General features: G+C 45.5%; 1 protein-coding gene across 8 annotated transcripts in view; it reads right to left on the bottom strand.

The window, feature by feature from the left end:
- MIA3 (MIA SH3 domain ER export factor 3) overlaps window positions 1-23,336 on the bottom strand; it is a 54,396-nt gene extending 31,060 nt beyond the window's left edge. For 5 of the 8 annotated variants that reach the window (XM_042925353.1, XM_042925354.1, XM_042925359.1 and 2 more), the window contains exons 1-7: window positions 23,162-23,336; window positions 20,096-20,229; window positions 16,487-16,573; window positions 10,957-13,783; window positions 10,731-10,778; window positions 8,317-8,478; window positions 5,608-5,753 (exon numbers count right to left, since the gene is read on the bottom strand). In XM_042925353.1, coding sequence (XP_042781287.1) covers window positions 5,608-5,753; window positions 8,317-8,478; window positions 10,731-10,778; window positions 10,957-13,783; window positions 16,487-16,573; window positions 20,096-20,229; window positions 23,162-23,294 — 3,537 coding nt within the window. In that variant the 5' untranslated portion in view covers window positions 23,295-23,336. The remainder of the gene's footprint in view (window positions 1-5,607; window positions 5,754-8,316; window positions 8,479-10,730; window positions 10,779-10,956; window positions 13,784-16,486; window positions 16,574-20,095; window positions 20,230-23,161) is intronic. The other 3 variants (XM_042925356.1, XM_042925362.1, XM_042925357.1) reach the window with 2 other exon arrangements.
- Window positions 23,337-23,998: the final 662 nt, after the last annotated feature.

Raw genomic sequence — 23,998 nt, 5'->3', positions numbered from 1 at the left:
AACAATGTAACATTCACAGCACCTGGCACCCAGCAACAACAAGGAATCACTGGAATCACTATGTGTAAAAAAAGCAGGAAAGTAGGTCGACATGTAAAAAAAAAACCAAAAAACAAAAAACAAAAAACACCCACAGGAATATCCCATGAGTAGGAGACAAATCAATCTGTAAAAACAGACCAAGAGGGGCGCCTGGGTGGCTCAGACAGTTAAGCATCTGACTCTTGATTTCAGCTCAGGTCAGGATCTCACAATTCATGGGATTGAACCCTGAGTCAGGCTCTGTGCTGTTAGCACAGAGCCTGCTTAGGATTCTCTCTCCCTCTCTGCCCCTCCCCTGCTCATGGTCTTTTTTTTCCTCTCTCTCTCTCTAAAGAAAAAGAAAAAAAAAAAAAGAAAAAAAAAAACAAAACAAGAAGTTGCAACAGAGATGACAATTGGCTTGAAAAAATTTCTTTATTTTTTTCTGAAAAAATTTGAAAAGAATATTTTGAAGTTGACCTTGGCCATACTGACAAAAGGTGGAAGATATAAACAGAACCAAGTAGAACATTCAGAGCTGAAAATTAAACTACCAGAAATGAAAAATTCACTTGATGGGCTGAACCACAGATTAGATACTATGAAAGATGAATGAGGAGGCAGCACCTGCTGGCTCAGTCGGTCGAGCGTCACTCTTCTTGGTTTTGGCTCAGGTCATGGTCTCTCTCATGGGATCAAGTCCCGTGTCAGGCTTAATCACTGAGCCTGCTTAGGATTCTCTCTCTCTGTCCCTCCTTTCGTGTTTTCTCTCTCTCTCAGAATAAACTAACAAACTTTAAAAATTAAAAAAAAATTTTTTTTTAAAGATCAATGACCATGAAGACAGCAATAGGAATACCTAAACTGAAGCAAAGACCTAGAAAGCTGGAAAACAACAGAAAAGAACAGGGCCTCAGTGACCTGTGGAACTACATGAAGTGGTCTAACTTACGTGTAACTGGAGTCCCAGAAGGAAAGGCAAGAGAGGAGGGAAACAAAAAAATCTAAAGAAATAATGTGAAGACTCATCAAACTGTCCAGAGCAAGAGTGAATTTTACTAAAGGTAATTATGTTTCATTAACCTGACTTTTCTGAAAGGTGTTTATTCACAGATGACGTAATCACTTATCTACACAGAGAATCCTATGAAATCTACAAAAAAAGGTCCTAGAACTAATAAATTCAATAAGGTTTGAAGATACAAATATACAAAACCGGTTGTGTTTCTATGTATCAGCACAAAACAATGGTAAATGACATGTAAGAAAAACACAATTTTACATCAAAAACCATAAAATACAAAGGCAACAAAATCTGTGTGAAACCTGTACCTGAGACCTACAAAATTCTGCTGAGAAACAAAAGATGTAAATGTGGAGATGAACTTACTTCACGGATTAGTTGCCTTAATATTTGTTGATATCGATTCTTCTGAAACGCATCTACAGATTCAACATAGTAACAAATAAAATCTCCGGAAGTTGGTTCTAAAATTTATATGGAAATGCAAAGGAACTGAAATAGCCAAAAACAATTCTTCCGATTCCGAGACCTACTATAAGGCTATACCAATCAGAAAAGTGTGTTATCTTAGGATAGAAATACAGATCAATTGAACAGAGTGCAGACGGACACACAAATATGGTCGGCTGATTTCTACTCAAGGGCCAAGGTAATCGGAAGGGAAAAGAAATGCCACAGGAGCAACTGATGTCCATAGAAGAAAAATATGAAACTTGACACCATTCACAAAAATTAACTCAACACAGAACAGAGACCTGAGCATGAAAGGTATAACTATAAAACTTCTAGAAGAAAGTATGAGAAAACATTTGCATCGTTGGAAGGGCCTATGATTCCTCAGGCAGGAAATAAAATGCACTAACCATAAAAGTAAAAATTAATAAAATCGTATTCACCAAAATTACAAATTTGCTCTTCAAAAGCAACGTTAAGAAACTGAAAGGCCAAGCCATAGACTGAAAAAATTATTCATAATATATATTTGACAAAGAAGTTGTAACCAAAATACATGAAGAACTCTTAGATCTTACTATTTATGAGGAAAAAAAAATAATTTAAGAAAGGGCAAAAGAGGTGCGCCTGGCTGGCTCAGTTGGAAGAGATGTGACTCTTGATCTCCGGGCTGTGAGTTTGAGCTCCACACTGAGTGCAGAGATTACTTAAATAAATAAACTTTAACAAGGGGGACAAAAGATCTGAAAAGCTATTTCGCACATGAACACACAACATGGTCATGTGAAAAAGTACTCATCATATATCACCAAGAAATACAATTAAAACCACAAAGAAGGGGGGTGCCTGGGTGGCTCAGTCGGTTGAGTGTCTGACTTAGGCTCGGGTCATGATCTTGTGGTTCCGTGAGTTCGACCCCACATCAGGCTCTGTGCTGACAGCTCAGAGCCTGGAGCCTGCTTAGGATTCTGTGTCTTCCTCTCTCTGCCCCTTCCCCGCTCATGCTCTCTCTCTCTCTATCTCTCAAAGATGAATAAACTTAAAAAAAAAAAAAAAAAAAAAAACCCACAAAGAAGGGCGCCTGGATGGCTCAGTCAGGCGTCCAACTCTTGATTTTGGCTCAGGTCATGATCTCACCATCATGGGATAAAGCCCCACGTGGGATTCTATCTCCTTCTCTCTGCCCCTCCCCACTCATGCATTTTTTCTCTCTCTCAAAATAAAAAAATAAACAAAAAAATTTTTTAAAAACCCACAAAAACATATATACTAGAATGTCTAAAATTTATGACCGATAATATCAAATGTTAGCAAATACGTGACCAAATGGAAGTCCCATAAATTGCTATGGAAGTATAAACTGGACAGTCACTCTTGAGAATTGTTTGGCCGCTCCTTTCCAGCTAAAACAAACTTACCATGTGGCAGGGCAGTTTCACTCCTAGGTATGAGTCCATTTTATACTTATAATTCTCCAACGGGCAAACAGAACCTACAGTGAAATTCAGTGTTGCCGGGAGCCAGCAGTAAAGGAGACACACTGAGAAGGTACATGAGGAAACTCCTCTGAATGAAGGAAATGTTCCATGTCTTGGTTATGATTGTTTTAACATGAGCGAATACATTTGTTAAAACTCACTGAGCTGTATTCTTAAAATGGGTAACCTTTATCGTATGTCATTTATATCTGACTAAGGTTGATTTAAGACATATGGCAACCTTCTATAATATCTGGACCCCAGCAAGATCCTGATTTGAACAAAAATAATTTTTAAAAGTAGGAAAGGGGATTTTTAATGTGCCAAATATTGGATGATATTAAGGAATTACTGTCAACTTGGGAATAGGCCATGGATTCATTTTACAATTACTTCTGCTTTTGTATGTTTGAAACTTTCCGTGATAAAACACTTAAAAAATTAAAGCATCACTTCAAACATTCAGAGTTACTATAGAGAAAAAGAATTAGATTCTACAAGAAGGAATCACATAAGGAAACTCTAGAGTCAATAAGAGAATGAGTGAGCCAACAGGGCCACATATGGCCCTGTAAGGTTAGGTTGTTCACACAAGGAGCTGTTGACACCCAGATCTCCTAACTACCTGCCAGGTGACTAAGAGGACATTTCTGCAATTAGTGAAGCTGGACAAGCTGCCCCCGAAGGTCCCTTCCAGCTCCAAGATTCCATCAATGGTGGATCCATGAATCTGACTTCTGGTCCAGTTTTCCTGAACAAGTCAGCACCCCAGTACTCCCCAGCCTTACCAAAGAATTATCTATACTACTTGATATTTCACAAAAACTGTTTCAAGATATTTTCCATTTTCTCAGTTTTCATATATCTGATATGCCCTTTTCTTAAACCTTTCCAAAATCAGAATCATGCTTTATACCTCTCAGAATCTTCTATTCCTAGCACAACACTCTGCACATACTGGGCCATCGAAATGCTTTCTTGACAACACCTTTGAAGTCCATGTTACTTTGTAACATTGTGCCCTTTTCCCTGGCCATTCCCGTCTGTGCCTTCTCCCACCATCCCCAAGCAGAGACCCTGTTTTATACCACATCTGTGGCCACCAAGTGGGCCTAGAAAGGGGCTCCGTGCATATCCACAAACAAAATGAATAAAGAACTCCTTCCACATCTGGAGGCTGTTAAATTTTTGAAGTGACAATGATTCATTCTGATGATAAAATTCGAATTCTGAAACTGCCTTAATCACTGAAAATGTCATTATTCTAACTGCACAGGTCATACACACCTTTACCTGGGGGGCTGCTAACCACCACAACCATGGAGAAAGCTAAAAACTCTTCCCGGTGGCCTTTCTCCTGAATTCCCTGGGTATCCAGTGTTTTTATGCTTCCCTCTGACCATCCAAATGAGAAGCAGGCAGAGGGTGGTGAGATCCTACAAATGCCAGGCACTGCACTGAACACTTTGTTATCAAGTCATTTAATTCTTACAACAATTGCAGTAGGTATTATCAGCATTTGGAAGATGTAGGACAGCTAAACGGAGCTCAGTAATTTGCTGAAGCTTCTCAATGATGAATCTGGGATTTGAAACCAGATAATCCTGGCTCAAAACTCATGCATTTTTATGGAACGGGGCGGGGGGGGGGGGGGGATCCTCTTTCCTACACAAGTCTTGAAATAACAGAACGTAGTGGAAAAATAGTTTTATGGGGGAGGATACTTTTCTTTACAGGTCCAAGGACAACTTGGCCTCCAGCTTCTGAAAAGCTTGCTCATTCCCACAATTTACCGAAAAATGTCCAATTTCAACAAATACCACAAGGGGGAGCTAAGTCCTAAAAAGCTTAAATATGCTTCCAGGCAGATTAAATGTCTCATTTGAATCCTGACTCCCTAAGAAAGATAAATCTGAATACTCTGCCATAAGTGACTCTTTCTAAGACACAAATCTAATCACATCCCTTTCCGCTTAAAACCTTCCAAGGATCCCAATCCCAAAGAGCGTAGCACTACCTGTCACAACACACAACTTCCTTTACCCATCTCCCTATCTCCCTCCAAAAGACGCCTTCCAACCACACCCTCAACTATTCAACACCAAAAAGGCTTCCCTGGCTTCCCCCAAAGGCCTTCTCTTTGTAATACCATCCATCTCTCTGAACATGTTATTTCCTCGGTCGAACCGCATGCTACCTCCCTCTCCACCGTCTATTCAGCAACACATATCAAACTCCCATTTGTCCTTCAGCTCCTGCCGAAACTTCTGACCTTCTCTGCCCATCCTCCCACCACAACGAAATCAGTGTATCCAACACATCATTCTCCCATCGGGAAAATCCTCTCTGCCCGTATCATATTATGTCCCCAGTGAAGGTCTTTATCTCCCTGCTGGACTAAAAGGTCCTGCTGGGGAAGAGCCATGTTTTACAGGTTTGTCTATGCCCGGCTCTGACACACCGCAGATCTGAGCTAAGAACCCATCAAATTATACACAGGTGGCCCGTTTCAGAGGCTAAAGTCAAAGGATCAGCAGTAATTTTAAGTTCTTGACCTCATGCTCAAGATCAACTCAAAAACCATAATTAATCGATAACTCTATCTGAAGAAGCTATGTATGTCGAACTTACCGTCTTAGTTAAATAAATTATGAATGAATATATTATAAGAATTGCATTTTCCAAAGGTGACACACTTGCTGGCTCTTCAGCATTTGTTTCTAGTTTCTTTTTTGCATCAACAGCATCAACAGGACTGCTTTCTGTTGGAATTATCCCTAAAATTGAGGGTGAAAATTAATATTTTATAATATGCTTTAGAGTAAGACTTGTTTCTCTTCGTTTAAAATATTTATCGAGTGCCCACCGAGTATGAGTCAGTGGCTTCTCTTAAAGACGTATACAGACTTATAGGGGCACCTGGCTGGCTCAGTCAGTAGAGCACGTGGCTCTTGATCTCAGGGTCATGAGTTTGAGCCCCAAGTTGGGCGTAGAGGTAACTTGAGATAAAATTAAAACATATTTACTAAAAAAAAAGACACAGTTTCTATAGGTCTTATATAAAGACGTATATAACTTATATAATTACGCTCTTAAAGAATTCTAGAGAGAAGAAAATTCAGAACACCCATTCGAGCCATCACGCCCTTCCATTATGAAATGAACGTATCTCCAACACACCCTACCCCTCACCAGGTCTCCCATCATGTCTCCGGCAAAACAACTGCTCTCTGAACAGTATTTAGTCATGGGAATTGAGAAAAGCAGAATCTTATGGGTTGTTTTTTTTTTTTTTTTTTCCCACACGGACACAGTTGCATTTACCAGATGTTCATTCAGTGCCGGTGAAGCATTGTGTTAGAAACTTCAGGCAACCGCTGAGTAGAAAAGCGTCAGCTTGCAGACCCGCAGGTGGACTGCACCCGTGCTTAGCACGGTGTCTGGCCCCTGGCAGGTGACTGCTCCCTCACAGATGAATGACAGCTACACAAAAGAGAACAAGGTAAACGCCCAGAGACGCTAACGGGAACTGCTTACAGAGCCGGGGCTGGCCTGAAGCTCTGCTGAGCCTGAAAGGGTTTCACTAGAGGAGGTGGCGGGGAGGTGACCTCAGTTTGAATTAGTTGAGGCTGGGCCCGTTCTGTAAACAGCTAGGAGCTCAGCAAGTGGTTAGTGAGGGGCGGAGGAGGGGACTCTCTCCCCACCCAGAGACTCCATTCACGATGGATCTATGACTGTGACCCCTGGGGAAGTGTCCACAGTCAGGGCGGCTGAGATGCATGAAGGGACATTTGGGAAGATGAGCCTGTAAGGGTAGCTCATGTCATCCTGTGGCAGAACTCGGAAGGACCGGGCAAAAAATCCGTTTTTAATTCTGCAAGCAGAGGTTTTCCTAGCCTTGAAAGTTTCTGAGCAAGAGCGTTAACGAGACATCGTGGCGTATGACTCATTTTCAACAAGCTGAAAAAACTCTTTTGACTCTTTTTGAGATAAAGACTTTAGAACTAGAGAGGATGATACATGAATGCAACGTCCTCGGAACACGGGAGGCCTCTGACAGGTCATTTCTTCCCCAATTACAGAATTCCTGCGCATGCCGTGGCTTCTCCTGAAGGCCCACACGGTGCTACCAGGTCTCACGGGTAGCGCTTTATCCCGGGTTACAGACCACAACCTCAAAGGACACGGGACCAGTAATGGTACCACACACACCACCCCCCACAGCGGACACACAAAATAACACAATTAGCCTTTCTTCAGTGGCAACCTGTTGATGCCATTATTGGGCTTGTCGTCTTGTTTTTAAACCGTCTCCTCAATCCAAATGAAGTGAGTTGCTCTCCACTGAGTGTTTGCTGCGCTGTGATTAATGCTGACACACTGGTGTCAGGCCACACGGGACCACGACACGATGCACAAGTTTCTGTACTGCTCCCTACGGTGTACAGACACCTAGGCGTAAATATCCCCTTCACTGTTTTTAAGAAGGTTTTTGCCATGTCCAGGTAGCAAATTAACACAAGACCTGAGCCACACTGTATTCTACTGGGGGCGGGAGAGGGGGAGAAGAATTTGCGGGTTTTAAAGCAGTGGCTCTTGGGGCGCCTGGGTGGCTCAGTCAGTTAAGCCTCCAACTTTGGCTCAGATCATGATCTCACAGTTCAGGAGTTCAAGCCCCGTTACGGGCTCTCTGCTGTCAACATGGAACCTGCTTCAGACTTTCTGTCTTCTCTCTCTCTCTGCTCCTCCCCGCTTGTGCTCTCTCTCAAAATAAATACACTGAAGAAAATAAATAAATAAAGCAGTGCCTCTCAAACTTTCATCTGATCAGAATTTCCTGGAGGGCTTGTTAAACACAGCTTGCTGGTCTCCACCCCCAGAGTTTCTGATGCCGGCTGGTCTGGTTGAAAACTACTGTTTGAGAACATAAGGCCTTTGAAGAATAATAGTTTAGATTGAAATTATTTACGTGAGTAATGAGAGCCAAACATTGATATTTTGGTTGGTTATAGTCTCTGGCCTTTTTCCTACTGCTGACCTCCATCCATCTGCCTCAACTGCTTTTCTTTCTATTCTGGGGTTTCTTGTTTTTTAACACTCACTCATGCCTGTATTATTCTCCCTTTGATTTCCCGCCTTTAGGAACAAATGTCCAGGGGCACCTAGCTGGCTCAGTTGGTAGAGCACGCGACTCAGGGTCATGAGTTCGAGCCCCACGTTGGGTGCAGAGATTACCTAAATAATTAAAAAAGGAAAAAAAAAAAAAGAAAAGAACAAACGTCCTAGAAGCTCTTGTTTATGACACACCTCTACTTTGTAGAAAAAATCTGCAAGTTTTACCTGGGTCTATGTCCTTCTCAGTATTCGGCTTCTGTGACACTTCTGAGCCACCCTTGTCACCAGTCCCAAGTTGATCCAACTGGCTGGGCTCTTTGGGAATCTGTGCTCTAAGGTCTTCTGTGTGATCTTGTGGGAAACTATCTTCAAGGGGTGGCTCTATTCCTACAGGGAAGAAGAATGCACTGGGCTGGCAAAGCCTTGACGATACTCCCCACTTGGCCTCTCCCACTGGACAGCTCTCCCTCCCCGGTCACCCCCTGGGCACCTTCCCACTGCCCTCCCTCCACATGCCAGGATCCCAGGAAGCACGACTGAGTGGGGAAATAAGAGTTTCAGTTGCTTTTGTCTCACTTCACAGATGACTACAATTTACAAAGAAACCCGTATTCCGAAGTATTTTATAAATAAACCCGTTTGTGGTAAGGGGTTCAATAACCCTAACTCCCCTCGACAAACCCAACACATGCCCAACCAGGTGAATGTGCAGAAGAGAATTCCAGTCAAGGGCAGAAATAGGAAATATCTACGCCACACAAAAAGAACATGAATTCTTTCATTCACAAGCATGTTTGTTTCACAGAGCTAGCGTTACCAAAGGCAGCTTACTGAAATAGCTTTCAAATATTTTCAGAGTACCTCTAATTGTCAAAAAGAGTGAGAACCCATTTCCTTCCCCAAGAGGCTTAGGGCAGAGTCCAATGTGACCCACACGAGAGATGAATTTCTTTAAAGCATCACAGTTTACCCTAAAAATTCATCAGTTTTGCATTCTGATGGAAAATAGATCTGCTTTGATTACAGGCAAAAATATTCCCCTCTCCAAATTCTCAAGAAAAACTGGCCCTCTGGGAAGACAGCATTTATTCTGTGGCTTTATGTCCCCCTGGTATGCTATCATATGCCACAGTTTAAATACCTCAGGCTGAAAAGCGTGGAACTAGGAATCAGGTTATGTTAGGAGACTGGCTCAGGGTCCATTCAATCAATATTTACTGAAAGGCTTCCACATGTCAAGTGCTGTGTTAGAGAGCCCTGCATCCCGGTCATGTCCCTCGTTAATTCATCTGAATGCAAGAATCCGAGGGCCCAGGAGAAGTTCACTAACCTAAGTGACCGCTCCAAAGAGGCAAGAAAGAACATGACACCCACAAAAGACGAAAACTGAGGGGGGTGAGGATAAAGAAACTCAGGCAAGGCATCACCTGAAATGTGATGCCAGCTCATCCTTGGTCAGAGAGCAGTTACTTCACGCGAAAGCCCTTTCGGAGGCTTCCGGTTGTGGAATGAGTAAGTTACAGGGGTGAAAGGTACAGGGTGGGGAATACAACCAGTGGTCCTGTAGTGGCCTGTAGGCTGCCAGATGGTGGCTACAGCAGAACACACAGACCTGCCCCCGTCACTACGCTGTGCACCGGAAACTAATGTAACATTGTGTTTCAACTACACTGTAATTTAAAAAAGGGGGCAGCAGGGCGCCTGGATGGCTCAGTCGGTTAAGCATCCGACTTCGGCTCAGGTCATGACCTCGCGGTCTGTGGGTTCGAGCCCTGCGTCGGGCTCTGTGCTGACAGCTCGGAGCTTGGAGCCTGCTTCGGATTCTGTGTCTCTCTCTTTCTCTGACCCTCCCCTGTTCATGCTCTCTCTCTGCCTCAAAAATAAATAAATGTTAAAAAAAAAAATTTTTTTAAAGTGGGGGGGCGACTGGGTGGCTCAGTCTGTTAAGCCTCCAACTTTGGCTCAGGTTATGATCTCACTGGTTTGTGAATTTGAGCCCCGCATCAGGCTCTCTGCTGTCAGCACAGAGCCTGCTTCAGATCCTCTGTCCGCCTCGCTCTCTCTGCCCCTCCCCCGCTCACTCTCGCACTCTGTCTCTCAAAAATAAATATTAAGAAAAAAAAAAAAAGGAATTTACTCAGGGTGCGTGGCTGGCTCAGTAGGTAGAATGTGCAACTCCTGACCTCAGTGCTGTGAGTTCAAGCCCCACATAAGGCATAGTTAAAAAAACAACACAAAAGAATCTACTTAAGTTACCAAAAAAATTCCTTTCATAATTTACATGAAACTTGTACTTTTTTAACAGGTTTACTTGGGGCGTCATTTTCTTGTTTGTAGCTTTCTCTTTACCTGCTTGTCAAGGTTCCTTTTGAAAATGCTAGCAATCTCGGGGTGCCTGGGTGGCTCCATCGGTTAAGCACCCGATTCCTGATTTTGGCTCACGTCATGAACTCAACAGTCTGTGAGTTCAAGGCCCGCATCAGCCTCCATGCTGACAGCGCAGAGCCCGCTTGGGATTCTCTCTCTCTCTCTCTCTCTCTCTCTCTGCCCCTCCCCCACCTGCTCTGTCTCTCAAAATAAATAAATAAACTTAAAAAAAATTTTTTTAATAAAAAGAAAAAAAATGCTAGCAGTCTCACCTGTCCTAAGGGGAAAACAGGATGAGAAATCCTGACCCACGCTCCAGCCTAAAAGAAAGAAAGCAGGAAGGGACATGTGGATGTCACAGTGCTGTCCCTCACCTTTAGGCACACTGCAAACTGTGGACAGAGCTTTACCAGGAAGGCAGGAGGCACTTCCCCAACCACTCTGCGCCCCACCTGCCTCTCAAGCCCAACTCCCCAAGGCCACAGGCAGGCGCTTTACCTTCCGTGGCGCCAGCCCAGCCTTCCTCCGTGGGTGGAGCCGTCGCCAGCGGCGTGGTCTCCTCCATGGTGGAGTGTTTGTACCTCACAAAATAGATCAGGTCTTGAACGTCGTCAAGGACCGCCGCCTCTTCAAATATGTTATTTTCCTTGGTGCCCAGCTCTCGGTTTTCGGTCACACGAGCGTCCAGCATCTTCTCTGCTGTGCTCAGAATCTGGGACTCAGACGCACGGAAGACCTTGTCCAGGACTTTTTCCACATTATAGGGCAGGCTCTCCCGCTGCGCGGACTTCAGCTTTAATGACATTTCGTGGAACATGGCTTCCAGCTCATGGACGTCGAAGTACTTCTGGAACCGCCGCAGAGACTGCTGGTCTTTAAAGAAGCTGCTGAGGATAGGCAAGTCGTTCCCCCGGTCCCCGTGCGGCGGCTGCACAGCCCTGTGCGCAGTCCAGTGCCACAGGTCGCCGTCGTGCTCCTCAACTGCAGACCCCTGGCCCTCTGTGTCCGCCACCCTCTCCAAGTCCTCCTGGTCCTCTTTGGAGAGTCCTTCCACCCGGGGCTGCTCAGCGGGCCCGGAGGTCTTCAGGTATTCCTCAGGGCTGTCTTGAAAATGATCAGAATCTTGATTCTCAAACACTTCCCCTAACTCTGGGGTCTGATTTTTTTGGTCAGGAGAGTCACTTCCTTCAGATGGTCTCTGTGCTCTCTTACCCACAAGAGGGCTTTCTTTTTCCACCACCCCACCACCCGCTTCCCTGCCCCCTGGGTCCACCCCTTTGCCCAAAGTTCCACTTTCTCTTTCATTTTCCAAGACATTACTAGTTTCTCCTTTGTTTCCTTCTGCTTCTGCATCAGTACTAACGGTGCCTAACATGGCCCCTGCGGGGGCCTGAGGATGAACATCTAACTGCCCACCTTGAATCTCAGGGCTTTTTTCTTTAGATTGTTTTGCACTTAGAGCATTTTCATCCTCCAGTAGTTGTTCAGGGCCGTAATCAGCTTCTGCTTCTGGTGTCTCGGGATGGAAACCTGGCACTTCCAGGCTATCCACCTGGCCTCTTGTCTCCACTTCCTGCGTGCCCGCCGTGGGCTTGTAAGTAGCCATTTCTTCCCCTGAGGAGTCCTCTTCGACCACTTCCTTGGAGAGCTGTAACTTCTCATCCATCTGCCTATCACGTGCATGGGCCACCTCTTTTCCTTGTGGCCAGGAAAGATTTCTTCCCACAGTGGGACCCTCTTCTTCCGGTTCTCTTGGCAAATCAGCTTCATCTGGAGGGGAAGGCCTAGGCTGACCGTCAGTCTTAAGACGCTGTTCCTCTTGAAATCCTTCGTGTGGAGGCTCCAGTGAAAGCGTGTGCGGTTTTGGTGCACTTACTAAAGCGCGCACTTCTTCCGCGTTGTCTTTGGATGCGTTATGCGGACTACCCCCCGGCATTGGTGCGATGCCCACGGATTCTTGCTCCATCCCTTCCTCGGTCACTTGACTCCCTGCAGCTTTGGGTACCGCTTCACGCTCCGAGCCACCCTCCAAAATCCGCTCTGCAGGCTTTTCTTCATGGAGCATTCCTTTTGACGTGTGAACAGCTGCTCCTTCTAGGTCATTTTCTTTGTTATCAAAAGCTGATTCCGACATGTCTTTACTCTTTCCAGCAGCTGGCAAAGAGCCGAGGTCACTGCTTTGAGTAGGACCGTGTGCCTTCATGCCTTCCTGCTTCCCCTCCAGCCCCATCTCAGCCTGCGCCAGGCCCTTCTTGGATTCCTCAACTTTCCTCCCGTTTCCTGTAAAGTGAATTTCCGGGTCTTTGTCATTATTTGTTTTAGGGGCCTCTACAGTCAAAAGCCCATCTTCTGCTTTTTGGGGGTTGGCGTAATCTGGTGCTGATTGTGGTTTCCCCCATTTGCTATCTGGGATGAATGCGTCACCACCCTCCCTTCCTTCCTCTGGGTCAGAACTCCCTATGTCCAAGCCTGTTTGTCTGTCACCATCTGTGAAGGAGAAGACAGTATCCTCCCAGGTTGTTAGTATATTTTGATCATAGTTTTTGATGCCAGGGGGCTGAGTCACCTCAACCTTATCCTTTTCATTTGTATTCTGCTCTGTATCTGTTGGATATTTCTGAACTCCAGACTTCATTGGGACCTTCACATCTTCCCCAGCGTGTGTGAAGGTCAGTAACGGCAGGTCGTCCAAGTTTTCTTCATCCTCCTCATCTTCTTTGCCAACTGTGTAATACTCAGTATCCAGCTCCTCATCAAAATCATCTTCTAATGAAGTAACAAGTCTGGTTGTCTCATCATCAGAGACAAGGGCATCGGCAGTCGAGCCAAATTTGGTTTTTAAGTCCAGAGTCATTTCTTTTTTCAAAAGTTTATAAGCATCAATCTTCTCCTGTTCACTCGAGAGCTGAGACCCATTGCTGGTTTTGTTGTTTTCATTTTCCGGCACTTTCAGTTTATCTTGTAGCATTTCCTCAAAAGGTTCAAATGCAAGCTGGTCTCCCTGAGCATGATCTGCTTGGCTGTTTAAGTGAGGGTGGTTCCTCTGAGCCGCAGATCTTTCCCTGAGTTCCTTCGAGTTTTCTGAGAACACACTTTCTCTCTCCTCTGAGTTAAGTTCTACTGGTTCAGGTTCAAGTTCAGATTCAGGTGCAAGGTCGCTTTCCTCAAGTACTTCAAGAGGTGTGTCCTCAAGCCCGGTTTTTTCTGTAGCTTTCTCAGAATCTCCAGGTGCAGAATTGTACAATTCCAAAAATCCTAAAAGCTCTTCTACGTTGTAATTGTCAAAATCATCTCTTCCCCCATCAAAACAAACAAAATCTGTCTCCTGTAAGAGAAAGAAAAACATTAGCATGTCACTACGTGTCGCAAGAGCAAACTCTTACCCGTGCTAATGAAGGCTAACCTCAAACTGGATCTAGAGGGGCTTCTGTGCCAACCTCGGGCAATGACTGTTCTTGGGTAGTGGGAGGGGAATAAAAGCGGGTATCCACTTTTCCTTGGTTTCCTGCTTCCACGGAGAAGGACTCCTACCTGAGTAATATTCCTGATTTCCCTTCATCGTCTCCTCCCGAGGATTCACGTGGCTGGTGAGTTTGCTCTGCACCATCCCTGTTTTCTGTTTGGGACCTGCTAGAGGGAACACATATCCTCTCCGCTCCATGCTGTAAGTTTTATAGGGACGCCCCCTTGGGGAGGCTAGCCAGCCCTGTTAGCTAGCCCTGTCTGTGGCTGGGTACATCTGTCTTATTCCACACGACAAAGTTAGGAAACCCATTACTTCTGCACACCCAAGCCATGTTCACCAAAAAGTTTTATCAGTAAGTAATAGTGATACTTTGGTCTCCACATGCCTGACTCCTGAGTCTCTCAATTTGTTCTGAGCACAAGTGGAGAAAAACAGGGTGTCATTTATTGGGTCCCCCAACTCCCAAGAACTGTGCCTGATGTCTTGGGAATTCCTGTCATAATAATATGCACAGGAGAAGCTGGAAGATGATCCAGCTTCCCCATCACTGTGCCCTCCAGACTATCCTTCTCTCTTTAACCAGCTAGAGACAGGCAGAATCACCTTGCTGTCAGGCTCTAAGTCTACACAGACTTTTTTTTTGGCTCATATTTTCTTGGCGCTGGGAAAGATAAATCAGCCTAGGAAGCCTTATTAAATACAGCCTTATTAAATTATAGGTGCATGGGCAATAAAAATTTAAAGGCACAAATAAGGGTGTCAGGGGGCTCCCCACTTAACTATTACCTCAAGTACAACTTGAAAACAAGATTCAGTAAGGAATATACTCTATTCTACATCAGGGTGGTAGGTGTCATTAAGGTCTGCTTTCAGGACTAGGCATAAACCTACATTCTTCCTTTCCTCCAATAGTAAGCAACTTGACGTAAATGGGGCCATAAACGGAAAGTAAGTTTAAAAGCCAACACAGGTAATTCTCTTCTCCTAACTGAACTCTCACCAAAGTCTGAGGAGCCCTGACCAGTGCAGTAGGGATGAATTTCTTCTTTTCACCACATCCGTTTCCAAGCCACCTTCTTAACACTGAGAGAAGCATGCTGTGGAGGTACACTAAGGCAGACTCCCAAACAAGTGAGGTCACCGCGGCCAATGAACTGCTGTCTCACACCTATATCCTGGGGAGTCTCTTCATTAGGAATGAGGCCAGACAGGTAATGGGGCTGATTTTATGACCCTTGAGACTACAAAGAAATGTTAAGTACAGCACTGGCTCTGAGACTTCATATATTCTGCCAATCTCATCCAACGATGGCCCTAGGCCAGCTGCCTGCATATCTGTAGCACTGCAAAAAAAACTTAAAAAACTGCTCAAAGATTTCTGAATGAAGGTAGGCATCAATTACCACACATTTTAAAACTCCAGAAAACAGGGGCGCCTGCGTGGCTCACTTGGCTAAGCGTCTAACTCTTGGTTTCAGCTCAGGTCACAATCTCACCATTTGTGGGTTCGAATCCCGCGTCCGGCTCTGCTCTGATAGCACAGAGCCTGCTTGGGATTCTCTCTCCCTCTCCCCATCTCTGCCCCTTCTCCCCTCTCTCTTTCTCCTTTTCTCTCAAACTAAATAAATAAAAAAAAGTAATAAAAAATAAAAAAATTAAAAAAAGGCCAGAAAATGATCCGCAGGACTAAGGATCCCAGAACACAGAATCCTTGCCATCACAGAGCTATGTCATGCACCCAGATGAATGCTTTATAGGATGTACAGTCAGTACCATGCAGATCTGAGACCAGACCTTTTCAGAATCTCTTAGGTTCCCTTTTCCAAACCTGTAACGTAACTATAATCCCTTAAATCACTAAAGAATCAGTAATAAGAAAACCACTGTAGGGGCAGCTAACCATGGGACTCTTGATTTTGGCTCAGGTCGTGATCCCATCGTTCATGGGTTTGAGCCCCGTGTTGGGCTCTGTGCTGACAATGCACAGCCTCCTTGGAATTCTGTCTCTCCCTCTCTTTCTGCCCCTCCCTCGCTTGCATGCACAATCTAACAATAAACTTTAAAAAAAGAAAAAGAAAACTATTATAAATTGGCATTTCTGACCTAGTACATAGTTTAGCATTTAATCTGATTTCTCTACACTTAAAATGTCTAAGAGCTATTCAATGAGTAAAGTTTTCTAATGGAGAGACCTTCTTCTTTAGCCTACAAAAAGGTATAGCTCTTAATAACTAAGTACAAAGATATTGAATTCTTAATTTTTTCTCATATAAAGCAGCAAAAAGAAACCCTATATGACTGTACATATTAGACAATTACCAAATAATGACACAGTCTCCCATAAATTCTTTTCAAACATTTTTCTTTTTTTTCTATTTTTAAAAGTTACCTGATTCTAATTTAAAACCTGACACACAAATGTTAACTTGTTTTTTTTCTGGCCCAAATACAAGGACTTTCAAAAATCATTAACTGACTATAACTGATGAATATGAAAGGCAATTTATAATTGAGAACCAAAAAAAATTAAAATTAAAATTAAAAATCCATAACATAACTTACATCTGTGGGAACCCGTAGCTCCTCTTCGGTATATTCATGGACTACTTGGATTAAATCTTTTGGAAAATATCCAAAAATACGTCCAACCTATATGAAAAAACAGGCAAAAGAAACACATACCAATCAAAATTCTGTATAAGAAATACAAACGACAGACTTTTCATCAGTGAGAAGAAACACACAGATAGATACGTAGGTAGGTACAACCACAAGAGACAGATAATTGCTATGATGATTACACGGATTATTATTCCAATGAAAATTAAGTACAGAATACTTTAAAGTCAATTTTTCTAAAACCACTGAAGTTTCCTTTCATCATGCAACTTAATTCTAAACACAGAGCTAGATTTCTGAAGTAGATAAAAGACCTACATAACAGAAAGTGTTTGTATATTTTATGGTTAAAACTGAGCACATCAGGTGCACCTGACCGGCTCAGTTGGAAAAGTGTGTGCCTCTTGATCTCAGGGTTCTGAGTTCAAGCCCCATGTTGGGTGTAGAGATTACTTAAATAAATACACTTAAAAAAAAAAAAAAAAAAGAATATAAAATTCCTAAAGTAAGTGATGACTACAATAAAACAGCAAATATTTATTGATATAACGGGCTGTAGTAGCTTTTTCAAAAACTAGATTTTTGAGTATTTGCAGAGAAAATAAAATTCATACTACTGTACACAAGAAGCTTTAGTTTCATGCAAAGTAAACCTCTAGAGAAAATAACCCCGTTTATCTATAGCACTAACAGCTAAAATACACAGAGCATCCTCCTGAGAGGCACACACTGTCCTCTACTGACTGTGTCTGGAAGGAAAAGCAGATCACTGGGAAGGAGGCTGAGCGGCAGATCCAATCCACCAAGGGAAAAAAGGCTTACTTCTCACCAACTCCTGAAATAGCCTCATTAGGAGTGCTGTTGTTCTATCTGGCAAATATGTGAAAGCCAGTCTTAGCACTAGATAGAATACAGCCTTGAAGATTAGATAAGATAGGGTAATTAAAAACTGCTACACTGGCAGTTAAAATCTGAAAACTCTAAGAAACCAAAAAAGACTGCAGGATGAAAACTAAGAAACAGAAACAAGAGTCATTCTGCGAGGCACCTGGGTGGACAGTTCGTGAGATTGAGCCCCACATCAGGCTCCACACTGACAGTGCAGAGCCTGCTTGGGATTCTCCCTCTCCCTGTCTCTCTGCCCCTCCTCCACTCACGCCCCAGCATGCGCTCTTTCTCTCTCAAAATAGATATATAAACTTAAAAAAAAAAGGCAATATAGGGGATGCCACGTGAGCAGTGCAAAGTGCCACCTGAACAGTTATCAGACAGCAAGATCCCTTCTGGCTGGGCTGCTGAGGGCAGGGCTTCCCTAAGAAGGCACCATGACAGGTGAATATGGCCAAAGGAAAACGCCATATATGTCAAGCTCACTTACCAAATGCTCCAACTCAACCACTTCACCGTGTATAAAACAGGCCTAGGTACATGGAAAAAACTTTCCCAGAGTGAAGATTATCAAGAAATCTCACGCGGCAGACTTGCAGGAAGCAGAACAGATCCTTCTTTGTACACAGTGACTCAACCGGGACTCTGCCTAAATTGTAAGGGCTGAACCTAACCAGCTAGTTGGTCGCTCAAGATTCACCCCTAGGGAGGCACCTGAGCGGCTCAGTCAGCTGAGTGTCCGACTTCAACTCAGATCACCATCTGGCAGTCCATGAGTTCAAGCCGCATGTCAGGCTCTGTACTGACAGGCTGGAGCCTAGAGCTGCCTCAGATTCTGTGTCTCCCTCTCTCTCTGCCCCTCCCCCCCCCCCCCCCCCCCGTCAAAAAAAAAAAAAACTAAAAAAAAAAAGATCCCCCCCCCCCCCCCCAGGAATCTGTAACACCAACAAAATGAACCTATTTTTCCCCTTATGTAGGTTTCTCAAGCCTTATTTTCTGTTGTCTGGTATTTTATGGAAAGTAAAAGTTTCCACAGCAGGGACTGGATATCTGGAAGTTTGGATAATCCTAAGCACATGAAGAATTCTCACTCCTTTTGGTAAAGAAGCAGTCCACACATCACATTTCTTAGAAAGGAAAGGACGATAACTCATAAGGCTTTCAATCAGGTCACTCCTAGGGAATCTCCTCATTAAAAACATCAAAGCCCGAGTTTTATTTACAACAGTTGAAACATGGAAGCCAGCCAAGTGTCCATCGATAGATAGATGAACAGACGAAGACATAGCGTGTGCATACATGCATGCACGTGCACACATACACACACACACACACCACACACACTGGAATATTACTCAGACATAAAAAAGAATGAAATCTTGCCATCTGCAACAACATGGATGAACCTAGGGGGTATATAATGCTAAGTGAAATAAGTCAGGCAAAGAAAGATAAATGCCATATGATTTCACTCATAGGTGGAATTTAAGAGATGAAACAAAGGAAAAAAAGAGGCAAACGAAAAAACAGGCACTTAAATCCAGAGAACAAACAGCTGGGTGCCGGGGGGGGGGGGGGGGGGGGGGGGGGGGGGGGGAAGATAGGTGATGGGGATTAAAGAGCACAATTATTATGATGAGCACCGAGTAACGTATCGAATTGTAGAGCTGCTATATTGTACACCTGACACTAATATAACCCGGTGTGTTAATTATACTTGAATTAAAAAAAAATTTTTTTAAATTCTAAAGCACGACGGAGTCACTGCTTTCCACATCTGCCATCAGGGCACCTGTAAAACTGCCCAGGAAGACAACAGCTGGGGGCCCTCCAGGAGCAAGTGTCTGAAGAGTGGGGGGCGGGGGTGGGCAGCAGCCTGACCCAGAAGATGCAAACAAAACATGGAAACGAGAAAAACACACAGTGAAAAGGGCATTTTGCTCTTTTAACAGACCGGTAACAATATACACGATTCGGCTGCCTATTTCCAGACCTGCCAATCTTTCACAAATGTTAATGATTTAGAAAAAAAAGAGGGGCACCTGGGTGGCTCAGTCGGTTAAGCATCTCACTTCAGCTCAGGTCACGATCTCATGGCTCATGGGTTCAAGCCTGCGTCGGGCTCTGTGCTGACAGCTCAGAGCCTGCTTTGGATTCTGTGTCTCTTTCTCTCTCTGACTCTCCCCCACCTTCTCTCTCTCTCTCTCTCTCTCTCTCTCTCAAAAATGAATAAACATTTTTTAAAAATTAAAAAATAATAATTTAGAAAAAAAGAAACAATCAACTTTAAACATGAACACCTGAAACACAGTCCTGCACAAAGTTTACAGGATTAGGGCTAATGCTCACGGCAATGAAGTTCAGAATTTTTCAGTTTTCGCCACTTCAACCTTTCCTGTGCACAGAGGAGCAACAGCTGATAAGGCTCATGACTTAATGCTGATCAGCAATAACCAGAAGCAGTTGGGGCCTGTTTAAGGAACAGAGCCCCCACCTAGGGCCAGGCCTGATGCCTGCTGGTGACACACAGCCATCCTGTTTTCCCAGTCCAGCAGAGGGGACACGTGAATACCATCAAAGACCCCAAGAAAACAGTTATTTAAACCCATAGCCCTACAGAAGCCAATAAAAAGTAAGAAAATAAAGTGTCAAATTTGTACTTACACTTCCAGCCCAAACTTCAGGCGGTCTCCCTGCCAGTTTATAGTAGACATATACGGGGTCACCTTTTTTAAAACTCACGAAACGACAATCGGGGCCTGTGAAATCTTCTAGAGCCTCACCCCGGTACATTAACACTGTAGGTAAAGACAAGGCAGGGAAAAAAAAGAGAGGAAAAAAAAAAAAATAGATGTCAGGATTCAACTTTCAGAGTCCACGCTGATTTATCAGGAAAGGAGGTTTCTTCTATTCTGTAAATAACAATCAAGTTTCTCCAGTACTCTCTGGAATCAATCGCTTTCGATTCATATGCTCCAATTAACTAAAATCTTTAGAGCTTTATCATTATATATCATCTCCTACAAGTAGACAGGGGAGAGGGCCGCTTTCTCTGTTTTTCTCTAAGGATAATGCCGGGAAACGAAAAGCAGGGAGTCCACTGCCACACATGGCTGGTCTCAAGAGAAACTCTCTAACCTTCTTGTCCTCAATCTCTGCTGTTTCATAATCCTAAAAAGCTTCACTGTGCGACTGGATAAATTCAAGTGCAGATGCTGTCTGGCTTAAGCGTGAATGCATGCCGAGGTAATAAGGAACAGGGGAGAGCACCCAGGAACCCCGAGGGGTCAATTAACTTGAACTAACACTAAAAGGCACGATCTTTAAGTGGCTGTAACTGCTACCATGCAGCAGCAGTAAACATTGTCAACTTCACTTGAGGCCACGCTGTTCTTCCCGTGCAGTATCTGGATAAATTAACGGGAAAGTATATCACATCCTATTATGGGTCCAATCACATGACAGGGTAATGTGGAATTATTATGACAGTAGGTAATGTTGACTGTCCCCAACATTACAAAGGTTTCAAAACAAAGGGAAAATACCCTCATTTATTTATGTCTATACACAAAAATCACAAGTGGGCATCACGTATTGCAGGGACAAGCAAAACTATGAGAATTGTTCAGTAGTTACCTTCAGTCTTAAAATGCAGGACATAAATCACACTGGATCTAGAAACTGGTAGAAGCAGAATTTTTCTTTTTGGTGGCCAAATACACAGTTTCTGATGTAAGATGAAACGGACAATAGACGCAATTAAATAGCAGAGAAAAAGAAGGGTGAATGGAAAGAATACTTTTTCTTAAAGCCAATTAGCAATAAATACATTAAAATGTATCTTTAAATACATACTTGGGGGGGTGAACACATAGATTTGAAGGCGGTTCTTTGAATTTTGACGCTAAAATCCGGTTATTTTAATATATGCCCAGCCATCCAAATCCAGATAGAATTGGGGAAAGGCCAGGGTGAAGGTAATGGGCAATTTCAGATTGGGGGTCCTATCAGAACTGGAAGTGGTAATGTTTCTTTTGTTCCCCCTTAGAAGAGATCACGGAGAATCTATAACAGTAAACTAGATGACAACATAATGCACACAGTGAAACAACTGTCTGGAAAGTACACAAGGACAGCACACACGCGCACACCTTACTAAACAAACACTTTATGCAACACGGTCCCAGACCCTGCTCAGCCGCTGCCGGTCGTTCAGTTACATCTGTTTGGACACACGCCATTTCTCAACTTAAGTGACAACCACGGGCCCTTCCAACACCATGCCTCTGTACTAAGGAAGCATCAGCGATGTGATTCTCCACCTTAACTATGGTTTTGAGGAACCCAAGTCAGGGAGTCCTTGAAAGCAAAGCATAGCAAACATTCGGTCTTAGCCAACCCCACTTGCTAATCATCTGGGTTTGCTCAGATGAAACTGAAGGCAAAAACTGTAAAATCGGCTCCACTTTTGCGGTGTTTAGTTGCTTCAGCCCTAGGTTACCTCTAGGAACCAGTTTAACACAATCCACGATGCCTCCTCCTCTTGAACGGTGTTGCAGTGGATACAAACTCCTCCAATTATGAAATTTGCTTGTGAATAGCACCGATTTGAATATAAATAAACTGCAGCCATGCGGCCTCTTCGGCATGAATATTTTTTCTATATGTGTTGTTTACAATTTACGAACATTGGTTGTCACTAAGTTACAAGGTTATTCAAGACCCTCCGGGAGACGGTAAGAATGATTCTGGTCCCACAAACACAGAGGGAGAGATTCCGACAACACAAGTGACTAAAGCTAAAGCTGATCGCGTTTATGAAACCCTTGGGGGAATGCATTATGATTACTTTAATAATCCTCATCTGATTCTGGACATCTCTGGCCTCCTCGCCGCCCACAGTCCATCCCCCACCCCCAATCTAGGACTGGGGAACAATTCCGCTTCCTGCGCAAAGAAGAGGAGGCTGCTGGTCCCAGGTGGCCAATGCAGATTCTTGGCCTCTTTCGAGAGCGAAAGATTTTGGCCTTCCGAAGGTGCCCTCCCTGCCTGGCTGTTTGCAAGGAGACACCCAAGCACAGAAATGACAGGACTGAGGCAGAGCCGGGGCGGAGACCTTGGAATACACTGCATGCTTGGACTCCGGGCTCGTCCCAAACCCAAACTCCAATCCCTGTCAAGAAGGCGGTAGGAGCCCCAAATCCGAGAAAGCAGCTGGGCGAAGGGGCAGCGCCAGCGCGCACTTCCCGAGCCCCACCACCGACCCGCCACGGGGAGAGCACCCGCCGAGCCCTGGGCGCATGGGCGCCCCGACTGCACCCACCCAAGTCCCCGCGGCGGGGGCAGGAGAGCGCTCCCTGCAGCGCGGGGAGCCCAGGGCGCGCGGCGCGTACCCCATGTGTCCCGACTCCCCTCGGGACCGGGCGGGAGCTAGCGCTGCGAGCCGCCCCCGAGGAAACCGGGGGCCACCGCCACCCCTAAGACCCCGCCGCATCAGCAGAGGGAAAGGAAACGCTGGCAACAAGTGGGAGGCGCAGCCCCCCGACCGGGGCCGGCGGGCGCCGAAGACCGAGGGGACGGCGCACGGCCCCGGCGATCGCCCACCCCGTTGTCGCGCCCGCCCGGCCTGCGCCCCCGACCGGCTCGCGGGGGTGCCCGGCTCCCGCCCCCGCGCGGCCCCGCCGCCGCCGTTGCCGCCGTTGCCGCCGTTGCCGCCCTCCCGCCACTCACTGCTGCACTCGTCGTCCGCGCACAGCTTGTGCTCCGAGAAGCGCCGGCTCGTGCCCGCGTACGGCTGGCCCGGCACCGGCCAGGGCAGCCCGAGCAGGAGCAGCCAGAAGAGCAGCCCCGGCGCCGCAGCCATGTTGTGGTCACCGCGGGGGAGCCGGCGGCGCGGAGGCGGAGGCGAGGCGGGGCGGGCGCCGGCGGGCGGGGCCGAGGGCGGAGCGCGGCGGGCGGGGCGCGCGGCGGGGCGGGGCGGCGCCGGAGGCCGCGGCGTTCCGGGGCGACACGTCAGCACGGCCCCGGCGAGGGGCTCGAACCCGCTACCCCGTGCTGTCTCCGCCCCGGCGGCCCGCGCTCCTGTCGCCGCTCCGTCGCCCGCTCCTTCGTATTCCTCGTTCACCGGTCCCTGCGACCTTGGAACCCCCACCCCCACCCCGCCGTCCCAACGCGGGTCCCTTCTGGCAGCTTCTGGTTCCTGGTCCAGCCCAAACCAGCCCACCTCCCACTCCCCTCAATGTTGGTTCGGTGCCTCCTTTTCCAAACTACCAAATCCCACCCACGAGTTGCCGCTGTTAGTCTCCGGATTGAGGCTCCCAGGGGTTCGTTCAGGCTTCCGGGGGTTCCTTGGGGGTCCCATCCATGATCCCCTTAGATTGGGAAGGGGCGTGAGTAGTGGAATGGTCGGTTGGTGATGGAAATTAGGACTAGTGGCCGGCTTGGTCTTTTTTTGTTTTTTGTTTTTTGTGTTTGTTTGTAGCCTTGGGGGATAGGGGTAGGCTGTGTATACCAGTGCTGAGGTCTTCAGAATTCTTGGGCCTTTATCCCTAAGGGAAGAAGTAATTC

The sequence above is a fragment of the Panthera leo genome, chromosome F3 (genome assembly GCF_018350215.1).
Source record: "Panthera leo isolate Ple1 chromosome F3, P.leo_Ple1_pat1.1, whole genome shotgun sequence".
NCBI lineage: Eukaryota > Metazoa > Chordata > Mammalia > Carnivora > Felidae > Panthera > Panthera leo.
This window is presented reverse-complemented; position numbering and strand designations above follow the sequence as displayed.